General features: G+C 46.3%; 1 protein-coding gene across 4 annotated transcripts in view; it reads left to right on the top strand.

Annotated features, from left to right (window-relative positions):
- The first annotated feature begins 2,472 nt into the window (after positions 1-2,472).
- ATL2 (atlastin GTPase 2) overlaps positions 2,473-12,913 on the top strand; it is a 38,363-nt gene continuing 27,922 nt past the window's right edge. For 2 of the 4 annotated variants that reach the window (XM_040597631.1, XM_040597629.1), the window contains exon 1: positions 2,474-2,595. In XM_040597631.1, the coding sequence (XP_040453565.1) occupies positions 2,535-2,595 (61 nt within the window). In that variant the 5' untranslated portion in view covers positions 2,474-2,534. Of the gene's footprint in view, positions 2,596-7,636; positions 7,659-12,913 lie in introns of those variants that run through there. The other 2 variants (XM_040597630.1, XM_040597632.1) reach the window with 2 other exon arrangements.

Here is a 12,913-nt window from a genome sequence, read left to right as displayed (position 1 = left end):
CTGCTGGCGGGGACAGCTCTCCCAGCGGAGTGGCTGAGCAGCCCCTGCCTTGGGCACGGCCGGCTCACCGCCCTGATGACACTGGTTGTGTTCAACGGCCCAAACTGGGTTTGGGACAAGCTTGGAACTGCACTTTTTTTGTGGTTTGTTGTTTGTTTTTTTTTTTTGGTTGTTTTTTTAAACCAGCATGGCCAAATCCAGAAGATGCTGTCCGTAGTGCAAAACTGTGCCTTTGCTGGCCAAGGGGACTACTGGCCCAACCTGCACTTGCGCACCAGACATGTCCTCCTGCTCCAGTGGCCCCTTACCACCACAGCCCACCAGTGGTTTGTGCAGTTGCTCCCCAGCTCCTTTCAGGCCAATTCCATGGCTGGCTTAAGCAGTTTCCGCGCTAACTCCTTGCATAACTTTTCTCAGAGGAAAGTGGTGCACAGCTGTGAGTGTGGTGGAGATGGGGACCTTTGCAGACAGAAGATGACATGTTGATAGCAAAATCCTCAGCTTGGGAAACTTCTCCTTTCTTCCTGCAAGCATAAAAGGACAGAATTCAGGTTGAGCATTCTGACCTCTGACTTCTTTTCCCATGTTACAGCAGCAGCAAATCCGGTTGCATGGAGCAGGAATCTCTGTCTGTATATGCACCATTTTGAACTCTTGTCCACATAAACTGTTCCAGACTTGGTTAGAAACAAAGTTGTTTACTAACAACAGAACTGGGAAACGTCTTCAGAATTGTGGGGGTTTTTTTCCCCCATTTTTTTCATATTGAGCTGCTGAAGCTTAAGCCTGTCAGTTAACAGTGTTTTGAGCTTTCAGTGTGTTTTAGTTGAAGGCATTTCCCTTTTCCTGATTTCCTGTGTATCTCTGAAATACCTCTGCATGCAGCATGTGCTCTGCCTTCTTTCTGATGTCACGAAAGGTCTTAATATCAGTTTGGGATGAGGTTTGAAGGACAGGCAGTGGCACACTCATTTTTCTCAAACAAGTAGAGGGTATTAAACTGCAAAAGGTCAATGGCAACTTTTGTTTTTCCCCAGGATTCATAACGACACTCCTATACAAAGGAGTTGAATTCTGCTTCTGTTTGTGCTGATGTAAACCTGGAATAATAAAGTTCTTGACAGTTTTACAGCATCATGTATTTTATTATTGCAAGTGGCACAACTAGAACTGAATAATGATACTAGTTTGATCATTGTACCCTTCTGCAGTTCACGCTTGCTGTGACTACAGCATCTTCTAGACATTTTAATGTCCTTTTAATGTGTTTTAGACGTTAAACTCTGAGGCAAGGACGGCTGCTGTAAGCACAGCACCAAGTGTAGCGGGCCCTAATGCTAGGAAGACCCTTATGTTGCTATCTCAGCAGTAAGGGACTGAAAGTGGGGTTTGGAGAAGGTTTGCAAAGCACTTTCAGGTGCCACGACAGACTGTTGGTTTTTGCTTTGAACATTTCTTATGAGGTTTCCTCCACCTCCGTTTACGTAGAACCAAACTGTGCTTGTTTTTCAAATTGCTGTCGATCAGAAGCTGCATCTCAAAACCCAAGTAAGTCATCAGGACACTGAGAAAAATGGTTTCTACAGAATTGCCACAGTGAGATGGGTTTTTGCAAAGCTGTTGCCCACTTCACATGCTTATTTACCAGACAAATGTGTTTGTTGTAAGAAGTGAAGCAGTCACACTGACCAATTCGATTATGAAGGTTTACATGACCTTCAGCAACAGGAAACCTCGCAGGCCCAACAGCCACGTGCAGCGAGCTCTAACGGCCTCCTGAACGGCGGTGGTAAGCTCCGTTTGGGTTTAGAGGCACAAAACTCTCACAAGGGCTGGGAACGGCAGGAATGCATGCTCCCTGCGGAACCCGCGCAGCCGGTCTCGGTTCGGAGCCGCCCTCCGGCCCGTTTCCCGCCCGAGCGCCGCAGCAGGCAAGGGCCGCCCTCACCGCGGGGGACGCGGGTCCCTGGCTGCCCCTAGGCCCGACGGGCCCGTGCAGGGAGCGGCGGGCCCCAGCGGACGGCCTGCGGGGCCGGGCCCGGTGGCAGCGGGCGGCCGCCTCGCCGGCCTGTGCAAGCCGGGCTGCTGACGAGCGAGGACCCCCTGAGGGACGCCCCACCCTGAGGTTGCCCGCCGCGCCGCCGCTGTCCCCCTGCCCCAAGCGCCCCGCTGCTCCCCGGGGCCCTGCGGACCCCTCACTCCCAGCGCGCTGGGGCCCTGGCGGAGGCCCCTGGCCCGGCGGGGGGTGCGGGCGGAGGCGCGGGTCCCCCCGGGCCTGCGGCACGGCACCGCCGCGGGCGGGCAGGGCCGAGGCTGGGGGCGGGCAGGGCCGAGGCTGGGGGCGGGCAGGGCCGAGGCCGGGCGCGGGCCGGCGCCGGGAGGCGTGTCGGGGGCTGCGCATGCGCGGCACCGCCCCTGGGCGGGCGGGCAGCCGGGGGCACTAGGACCCGCCCTGCCCGCGCGCCGCCACGGGCGATAAAGGTCTGGCGGCGGAGCTGTGACGTCACGGCGAGTTAATTTTAAACCTGGACAAGATGGCGGAGAGGGACGCGGCGCGGCGCGCGGGGCCGGCCCGCCGGCGGCCTGACCCGGCAGGTAACGCGTCCCCCGGGGCTGGTGGCCGCGGGCCGGTGGCGGGACCGCCCGGCGGAGGCGCGCGGCCGGGCGGCGGGACCTGCCGGCGAGCGGTGCCGGGGGAGGCCCCGGTGTCTCCCCCCTCCTCAAAATGGCGGGGGCGGCCGGCAGCCCCGCCGCCTGCCCTCTCGGGGGCGATGCGGGGGGCAACCGGCGCGGCGGCCCCGTCGCTGGCTCCTCAGCGGGGTCATCCCGCTCGCTTCCCGCGGGGGGCCGCGCGGGCGGCGGTCCGCGGGGGAGCGGGGGCGGCCGTGAGCGCGGCCCGGCGCCGGTGACCTTACCGGCCGCGGGCACGCCGCGGGGGACGCGGGCCGGAGCTTGGCGGCCCGGGGGCGCCGGCAGCCGCGGGGCCGCGTCCCGCCGCGGAGTGGGCCGCGCCGAGCAGCTCGGGGGAGGCGGTGGCCCGTCCCCCGCAGGGAGCCGGTGCGCGGCTGGCACCGCCGGTCTCGCTTGCAGCGTATTCCCCGGTGGCGACGGGACGCGCTTCTGACTCGGGGTTCGGCCTCGGGTGTGCTGGAGTCTGCGCAGTGTGTGGGGGTTTTAATACGGTTATTTCTCGGGAACAGCTTAAAACCCGGGAGCTCGTTAACCCGCTCCGTGCCGCGCCGGGGGCGGCCGGGCGCCCCGCCTGAGGCGCCGGTGCCGGAGCGCCCGAGCGGGGCTCGGGAGCGGGGCGCGGGAGCGGGGTTCGCTTGCAAGCCAGCTAGGGCTGGGGAGCGTAACTGCGGGGTGGCCGCTCTTCTCACCGCTTTTGAATGGGAGGAAAAGGCAGTGAATGCTTCTGAGCCTGTGGCAGTGTGTGTGTGTCGCAGCATTGCGATTTTAATGACTTAAAATTGTCCAGAGATTGCAACTGAGGCTGTGGTACTACTTGAGTACTGTTTTCTCTCCCTGTTCTCCTGTCGTTGTCCCCCTCAAATTTTCTCTGATGTTTCTCTTATGATGTTAGGTTATTGCATAACTCTCTCAGGGTCGTAAAAGTGCCAGGACACCTGTAATAAATGGCCTTTAAGGTAGCTGTGTTATCATTACTGGTGGAAACATGCACACGTCACTGTTAAATTGCTACTTTAGGCATGACACAATGTAATTGATGGGCAGCCACATATGCAGACCCTGTGCCTGCTTGCAGAGGAGCTTTCTCTACGTTGAAATAAAGCAGTGTGGGGAATTGGAATAGTTAAAAGAAGAGAAATGTTATGGAAGAGGCCTAAAACTCCTCCTGTACTATTGCTATGTTGCTTAACAGCTGTTACGTTTGTGCTTACCCTAAAGTCACTAACGATGTTACAGTTCCTCCTGAAATAATAGCAGTAGCTCTGCAGTGTTTCAGCTAGAATGCTTTTGAAAGCAGGGAGTGGGGCTGAGGAAGGCTGTATTCTTTTTCCTTTCTATGTTCACCTGCCTGCAACTGCAAGATATTTCTGAAATCATTCTAGCACGGAACAGTTTTACTTGAACTATCGTAAAAGCATTCCTTTGAACACCACAGCCTGCCCTGGTTAAGGAAGCCAAGCAGCTCTTGTTTGTGTCAGATGGACAGCAAGTGCTTGAGCCAGGGCTTGCAGGAGCGCTGATACTTTCCAGGTACCTTCTGCCAACTGCAGTCCCTGTGTTTTGGTTACATATTGGTGATTATTGTTTGCTTACTGAATATACTAATAACGTGCCACTAACTGGAGCAAGAAACTGATAGATGAGGGATTGTTTTTTCTTCTTGTCCTAATAAGAAGAGTAGGGGTGCTATCTCAAGCTGGCTAGGCTGGATAAGAGTGGGTCCATTGGAGGTATGGAGGGCTGGGGATTTTCCTCCAGCCTAATAAAGAGGGCTTATCTCTTGATGGCAGTAATGCATCCTCTCCGACTTTTGAGTTTTGCTCAACTGCAAAACCAGATGTAATAAGCAGACAGAAATGCAGGTAAATTAAATTCTGTGTTGTTTTTGTTTTCATAGTTAAGTGCAGTGTCTTTAGTCTCCAGTGCAAGCTGGATCACTTCAGCACTGTGATAAAACTAGTTTTAACTTGGTGCCTGTTGTTAGACTGTTTTACGTCTTGCTACAGCCTGTAAAAGTTTCTAATTGTTCCAAGGACATTCATAAGGAAAACTTCCAAGTTTCATTTAAACTTTACCTTACATAGAAAAGTTGTTTTTGTCTTACCACACTGCGGTCATGTGCAGGACCTGTCCTGGGGATGACTTTCAGTAGTCCCGGCGTGACTGTCTTTGAATGGGAAGTTTTAAATTTTAAAAATCAAACTGAATTGTTTCCTTGTTTTTACTGTTGCTGCACGCTGTGCCTGTGATGTCACCTGCAGGCTGTCAGTTTGAGTGCATTTTTCCAACTTTTTGCCAAGTCCTGCATTAACTTCTCAAACTTATTATACCAATCATTAGTGTTTTAAGGCTTTTGTCTTTCATCTCAGCTGTTTATGGTGAACAAGGCATAAAGCTTCTGCATGGACAGGCCTCTATTTGACACTTGGAAACAACTGGAATCTTTCAGAAGTACTTATATACATTGGTTCTTAAGACTTTATGCTTACTGGAGGGTGACTGGGTCTCTTTCTCATAACGTTTTCAGCAAACTGAAAGCCTTCTTGAGATGTCCTGAAGGAAAGATGGACGTAGCTTTCTTTGTTTTTTGGAAGGTTGTTCTTGACTATTATTTCATCCTGTAGCTGATTTTGAGGTCATAGTGCTGTGTAGGGAGTTGATTTACACAAATACATTTGTGGGATTGGGGTTTGTGTCTAGAAACCAGAACAAACAGGTGAGCAAGTTTGAAATGTGTGTGAAAACATGGCTCAGATTGATGTGTCCTGTTTCAGCTAGCTGCCAGGAAATGACTAGTATGAAGCGAGTGATGTCTCTTAGGACGAGGATTATAATAAAATTGTTTCTAGCAGCAAATTAATACACAATAGGGACTAGTGTTCTGAGAGCATTGGTAGCTAACTTGTCTGACCTTTAATACTACACAATATATTTATTTCAAAAATAAACAGAAGTTAATTTCCAGGAAAGTAAGGTTTTATGTGTTTGCTAAGCATGCTTTTCGAAACACATTCGATGTAAAAGTTGGAGGAACTCAGAAGGCATTTAAATTTGGAAGTTGATCTGCCCGCTTATGAAACCTGGAGTGAGATCTGAGGAACTTGAAGATCTGTCTTTCTTCCTGCACTGTTAGTTCTTATTTGACTGAATGTATTTCTTAAGACTTGAAGGTAACACCCATTGTATTTCTGTAGCTGTACAAATGAGTTACTGGGAGAGGATCTAGGTTATTAATTACATGATAGGCAAGTAACTACCTGTTGGTGTCTAACTGGAGTTCTCACTCTGCAGCAAAGCAAGGAGCTTACTCTTCCCCCTCTGCGTTTGGGAGGGAGTGTACATACTCCATTACAGTGCCATAGCTGGTAAATTCACTTAATGAATTACCTCTGTAGCAGGTTGTTCATGCAGTTACATATCCTACAGCTATCTAGTTAGTTTGCCTGGAGTGTGTCACTGAGAATTCCAGCTGCTCCATGGAGACATTACTCCTTGAAGAACAAAACTAGTTTGTATCTCATTCTAGCGTGAGAATAGTAGATGTTTGTGCTCAGTATTTGTGAAGCTAAGTAAGTCTTCTCTCCCTTTCCTGTTAACCAAATTAAATAAATAGTTATGCTAATTTTATAATGGTTAGTAGCTGGCTCCTCTTTAAGGCTGGAAAAACTTGGATGTTTGACAGCAAAGATGGCTTTACTGAGCTATATAGCATCCAAGGCAGTCTGGCAGAAGTTACCCGAGTGAATGCAGGTAAGCTGGATGTTGAAATTCCTGGTTGGTGCCAGCTTGACAAACTCATGAGTAGGGCTAATAGACTTCTCTTTGACATTATATTTGATTTCCTATTTGGGCCGCTGCAGAAATGGTTTATGAAAGACCAACTTACTTTAAAAGAATCACCCCACTCTTCTGTATTCTGGAGGAATAGATAAGAAAACTGTCAAAGCTGGAAGACTGCACAAAGTGCCTTTTGGGAAAGAACTTGGCTTACAGCTCAGTTACTAGGCCTCTATCTATGACTTGTGTATGGTATGAGGGATATTCTGATATGCTTTTGATAGCAGGGGAGATGTCTCATCTCATATTTTTTTTTCTTGTTCTAGATTTATTTCCAGACTTATTTTCAGTGCAGACAATGAGCAAATGACTGGTTGCGTTTTCAGCCCTACGTACCAGTGATTTCTGCGTGGCAAGGTGGGGTTTGTGTGCTACTGCAAGTCTTGGCAGGTTTCTCTTAAAAGACTGGAATAGAAGCCAAAACCTGGAAGGCAGTGGAGTTTAAGACTTGAACTAATAAAATGTTGTACAGATGAATTGTACGGTGTTGAATGTAATTTCCAGTAAATTGGTATGTGAGAGTAGAACTTTAATTTCTTGTGGAGTTGTTCTTTGGGTGAGATCAGAATCAGGTTCCAGTCTGTAGTTAGTGTAAAACCTTAATACTTTTTTTCTTCTTTTTTTGTTTTTTTTTTTCCTTCCACCATCACCTTAGTCATGTTGAATTTACAAGTTCTGATTTGTCTCAATAACATTGCTTAAAAGACACTTCAAATATGTGTGGTATAACGATTCCAGGACAGCAAGGCTTTTTTTTTTTTAACTTGGATTGAAAATTATAGAAATCTGTTGGAGAACTTGTCAACTGCTTGTACTGACGTGTTAAGACTACTACTTATACGTTGTATGCACTTGGAAAAGTTGTTCATGCCTCTTATCTTCTCAAACAGGATGGTACTGCTGAGTGGAAGAACAAGTGTAGTTATTTTAACTGTCTCTGTAAACCCAGTCCTGTGATACTACTGCCTTGCATGTTACGTCTTTATCCTGCCTCTCACTCAACCCCTTCTGCATTTTCAGCTCCTCAGGTACATGTCATAAAGGATCTTCTGGCTTTTACTTGGAGGCTGTTCATTTATCTTGGTCTGTGTGACCTGCTCGGGGAACCATAAACAATTGGGAAATGAAAAGTACCATCTGTCAATCCTCTGCCTGATACGGAAATCATCACAGTACTGATTTCAGGGGAGAAACAGCAACCTGAAGTACATGAACTGCTAGACATGGAGGCAGAAGCTTGGCTTGCTTTAATGTAGTGCTTAGACATAGAATAGTAGCAAAAATGACTGTAGAAAATTAGGTTAAGGTTCTTGATATAACCAAGTCACTTCCTTAAAACAAGAAGTCATCTTGCTTTTAATAGAAATAATTTCTTAAATACTTTGTAATTCTGAAGTAATACTGCTGTCATTAACAATTCCTTAGTGTGATTCTAAACATGGCGTTAACGCTGCCCTCAAGGCAGTTATCTTCCAAGCAACAGTCTTGAGCTTGTCATGGGGATAAGGGAGGGAATGCAGTACAAAATACTTAAAAGGAAATCTTTCTAAATGCTAGCGTGCCAGACTTCTTGGTACAGAAATTGTTTGGAAAAGTGCAGTAAGTAATGCTTTTGGAGGGTGGGGCACAGAACTGGGGTATTTTCTAGAGCTAATAGTGCTGTAGAAATAAGTACCTACTAAAAACTTGCCACATACTGTACTCTGAGATTTAAAAGACAAAAATATTTCAAAATAAAATAATGGTGGTAGGAACATAAGGAAATGCAACTTTTGCTTTTAAGCTTAATTTTTTCAATGTAGAAACGAACATGCTAATCTACTCTGAACATCTAAATAGTGTATGTGATTAAATATTTGCAGAACCTTCAGATGCTACTAGGAATCCTGCTTGCTTGAGAAGATCCTTAAAATGCACACTGGTGCTTTTAAAGAGGTTGGAAGTTGGCTCATGATAGACTGAATGTTATTCTTAGAGTCTTGGTCTAAGTACTTTGAGTTACAGGCATATCACTGTTTCGTTAATCAAATAACAAACCGAGCTGTTCTGTGCTCTGTGGTGTTGACTTATTTCTGTAGTGCATTAGAACTGACTAGGTTAAGCTTTTGTGAGCTTTTAACGAGCAGCATGTTGCTATCTCTCTCTGTTTGGGTTAGTCTTCTAAACCTAGACTTCTCTCCACAGTGTTTGTCCTCTGTATGCTGGAAGGAAAGATTTCATGGATCCACAGAAGGAGGATAATAAATATGACCTACAAAGACTAAGCTAACAGTTGGTAGGGTGTCTTAAACTGTCCAAAGACTGTAAGATGGATATTAAACAATTTGTAGTCCCAATATATGATACGGTGTGCTGTCCTGTAGGAAAGCAGTTAAGATTGGCTAGATGTATTCAGACTAGTCTGAGAACTTGACGTGAAGAGCAGTAATAATTAGCTCTCCTGTGTGACTTCCTTTCAGGAGGATGATGTGGCTTGCCTTACCTATGGGGTTACTTTCTTCTTTTTCCCCTCCATGCTATATACTCTCCACTAGGCTTGACTGGCCAGCAGCTGTAAGTGTACATATAACAACAACACTTTCTGTCTCGGGGCAAAATGCTGTTTAAGAAACCAAAAATACTTCTATTTTTAAGACTTATTTTGCTAGCAGTGGCTGAGGTTTCTGTGGTAACAAGTGTCATAAATGATGTCGAGGAAGTTTAGGTAAATCTTGAGCCCTTTGAACTGGTACAAAGATGCTTGTTGTGTGGAGCTGAGCTGCTAAAGTCTAAGTGTTTTACAGCGTCCTTGTGGCAAGGGAATGTTCCTGTAGTGCAGGAAGGACTATGCTAGGCTCAAGGTCTTCCCACCAGTTACATGTTCTGGCCTGTGTTACTGGAAAAACCGAAACTGGTGTTAACCTCCATTTGCAAAGGAAGGAAACTGTTGTTAAGTGAAGGGTAACAAATGTGTTGGCTAGCCTAGCCTAAATCTGAACTGTTTCAGATCTAGACAAATCCTTGGCAACACTTAATCTGATCCAGTTACAGCCCAGTTGTCTACCCATCTTTGCAGTGTTATCGCATATCACTAAGTCAGACTCCACATGAATGTGCTTAACTGTACTTGTGAGTTCTGAGAGTCTGGAGAAGTTTTCCAGTTTAACTAGGTTGTAGTCACAAAGCTAAACTTTTCTTTTGTCACCAGTGACTAGTCGAGCAGCTTGCGCCTTCCCCTCAATTGTGCTGTTTCAGCTGTTTTAGAGGCTGTGGGGTGCACAGCACATCACCCTGTGTTTGTTCAAGATAAGTTGTCAGGACCTAGGGTGGTGGTGCCAACACAGAGGGCAGCAATCCTGTACTGTTCAATGGTACAGCTGAACCGACCTTGTGCCCTGCAGATGAAGCTGTGTAGCTCTGCTCTTCGTTTGCCTTCAGTTCTAGTGCTCATTAGGATAGAGTTTGTAGAAAACTTCATATTGGATTGCTTTTTCTGCTGGCTGGGTTTGTTTAGCTGATTTGACTCTCGGCAGCATTGGATGTGTGGCAAAATTAGCAGGAAAGGCAGTGTAGGACTGCGTGGTGCTGGAAATAGGAAGGAGTGGGAGAGCCCTTCTATGAGTGGGCGGTTAAGACTCAGCTGTGCTACTCAAGAAGGCCTGAAGAAGCAACAGGGGAGAGAGGAGGTGGCAGTTACTGGTGCTGTCCTGTTGGCAGAATAAGTATACTTTGAGTTGTCTTAAAAAGGGACTTCTGTGCAGCAACAGCAGTGATGTCTGGCTGGAGACTTGGGAGTTGTGGAGAGTAGGCATGGGGCTCTGAAGTGTATGGGCATGGTTAGGTGCTGTATCAATTGTTAGGAATTAATTGCAGGAAAAAGTGATACGGCAGCCGGGGCCTCCTTCTCTCTGTGCTTGGCAGCTGGGACTGAGAACTGCTTTTGTCATGGCTCTGTGCAAGAAGTCTCTTCCTCCAGTGGAGATGAAGTGAACACACACATAATGTGACTTGTGGTTTCAGTTCTCCCTAAATTGACTTGTGTGGGGCTTTTTTTCTGTTTTAGTTCAAGTTGTTGACCTGGGCATTGTGTTTTCACCTGCTCACACTTCCCTTTCATCTGGTGGGTGTGTTAGTGATGCTATCAGGTTAAGAAAGGTTGAGAAGTGAGAGGAAGGAGGAAATGAAATACTACATGAAGGTTTCTGGAGGTAGTTACTCTATCAGTTTTGCTAGCTACATAATCTAGAGAAGACAGTTTCTTAAAGTAAAACCAGTTTCTTCCTGTACTGCTCTTTATTCTTTGAAATGAAATATAGAACTTCTTACTAAAACAGAATTACGGAGTTCAGTGCTGGAAAAGCTGGATGGGAGGCTCTTAGCTGCAGGAACTTAAATGGAGATGGGAAGCTAAGTGTAAACTGGAGGTTGGGCTAAGATCACTTTTGCTTAGAAGCTTGAAGTTGTTAGAAGCATGGTTTGATCAAAAAGCAAAAATTGAAGCCTTCTCAGCTTGCTCTGTTTCCGTAAACCTGTTGGTGTTCTGACTGACAGCTTGTTTATCCTGGAAATGAGTCTGAAAACCAGTGCTTTGTGCCTCCCTGTACAGCAAAAGTGAGCGCTTTGCTTGCTGCTGCGCTCCTCTGTGGCTGTGGTAACAGATGCAGCTGGGTGACTAAACCTACTCTGGCTGGTAAGCTAAAGATCAAACATGGGGTAATTGGAGTTGGCATCTCTTGCCTTATTATTTTCTCCCTTTCCTTCTCATTCAAAATCTTGGTTTAAGTTAGGTGATAGTTGTTTAAATTATCAGCTGCTGATGTGAGGAATACATATAAGGTATGTAAAATGTAGTTATGGCTGAAACCAATGAGAAAATACTGACTGAATCTTCTTGGGTGAGCAACAACCTTAAACAAAATCACTCTGAAGTACAAGCAGAAGTCTGCCTAGTTTAAATCTGTGTGGCATGCAAGGATGCAGATAGCCTGCAGTGGTCACAAGGAGCTTTCACTTGCCGTTTCCAGAGTCCGTGGTGAACTAGGGCATTGTCAGATCCAGTGTTCTCATTTCCATCCTCAAGAACCTGAGGGATGGGTAAGAAAGGGGAGAGAAGGCAAGGAAGAGGCCTTTCAGTGCTTTCATCTGTCTTACTCTTGGTATTCCTAAAGCAGTGTTTTCTGAGGGGGCTGGAAAGTACTGGTAAACCATGCTGTGGGTAGAGATCCTGTTGGGTCCTTCAGTGAGTGTGCTAATAATAGCTGTGGTTTTTAGGCAGAGTGGAAGAAGGGCGAGAAGCATGCTTTGTCACTATCCCTACCCTTCAAGTTTTTCCTTGTAGCTATGGAGAAACATCTTTCTTACTAAGTTCACGATGTGCTTTCAGAAAGACATTCCTTTTATATACATAAATAACTATTTTTGGGGGGTTACTTACTAGGTTGTGTCAGGGTTCTTATCTGCCTTAGTCTCTGCTTGTTGGTATTCTCTTACTTGTATGCATTTGCTGAAAATAGCTGAATTTAAGGGTTAACTTTTTTGCTGCACGTCTTCATTATAATGAAGTCTCCCCCTTATCTTTTCTGTCCCTTTAAGTGGAGAATGCAAAATGCCAGCTTATCAGTATTTGGCACAGGGGAGAGCTGTCTGCTCCTGCATGCATGTGGACCATTCAACAGAGAAGCAATTTAAAGCACTTAAGAGTAGACAGGTCTATGTTTGATTAGTTATGACACTTCATAGGTATCTAGGTCATCAGAATATCTTCTTTCTTCCCTTCCCTGGCAGAATTTTAGCTTCAGGTACTTCTTGATTCTGCTCACGGTTTATGTAACAGTTCTAGATCTGTCCCTTAACATCCCATTGCCCTGAAGGAACAGAGAGAGTTAAATGAAATGCGCCTTCCCCCCTCCCCTACTCCTCTGTCAGTCTTACTGGATATCCAAACAAGTCTTTGGAACTTAGCTCATCAGTCTTATTTATAGCTGAAATATTCAAAACATTTAATTATTTCTGGCCTTAAAATGAGCTACTTGGCAGTATTTACTACTCAGCAATAGGAAAGCAGTGATGCGTTAAGGTCTGTGGCAGCTCTGTAGCTTTCATGTGGATCTTGCCTTGAGTTTATTGCATGGAGTAGGACTGCCGGAGAAAAAAGGGGAGGTCAATTTTGTGATTTAAATCTAGTGATGATTTTTCCCCCCTCCCAGTAGATGTGCCAGATTTTTTTACCTTGTCGAAATAAGATTTGAAGGTTAACCTATTTTTTTTTCCTTCTGTGCTCTGGAACTCAGTTCACACATGCCTACACTTCCCTCAAATCTCTACACCAAAACAAGAAACATTTAAACAGTTTGTCTCCTTTCTGTCTTAAGGAAAACTTCCTAGGTGAAGCTCGGAGAGAATGTAT

The sequence above is a fragment of the Falco naumanni genome, chromosome 6, assembly GCF_017639655.2.
Source record: "Falco naumanni isolate bFalNau1 chromosome 6, bFalNau1.pat, whole genome shotgun sequence".
In the NCBI taxonomy this organism is placed as follows: domain Eukaryota; kingdom Metazoa; phylum Chordata; class Aves; order Falconiformes; family Falconidae; genus Falco; species Falco naumanni.
Note: the sequence above shows the minus strand (reverse complement) of the source record. Positions and strands in the feature narration are given on the sequence as shown.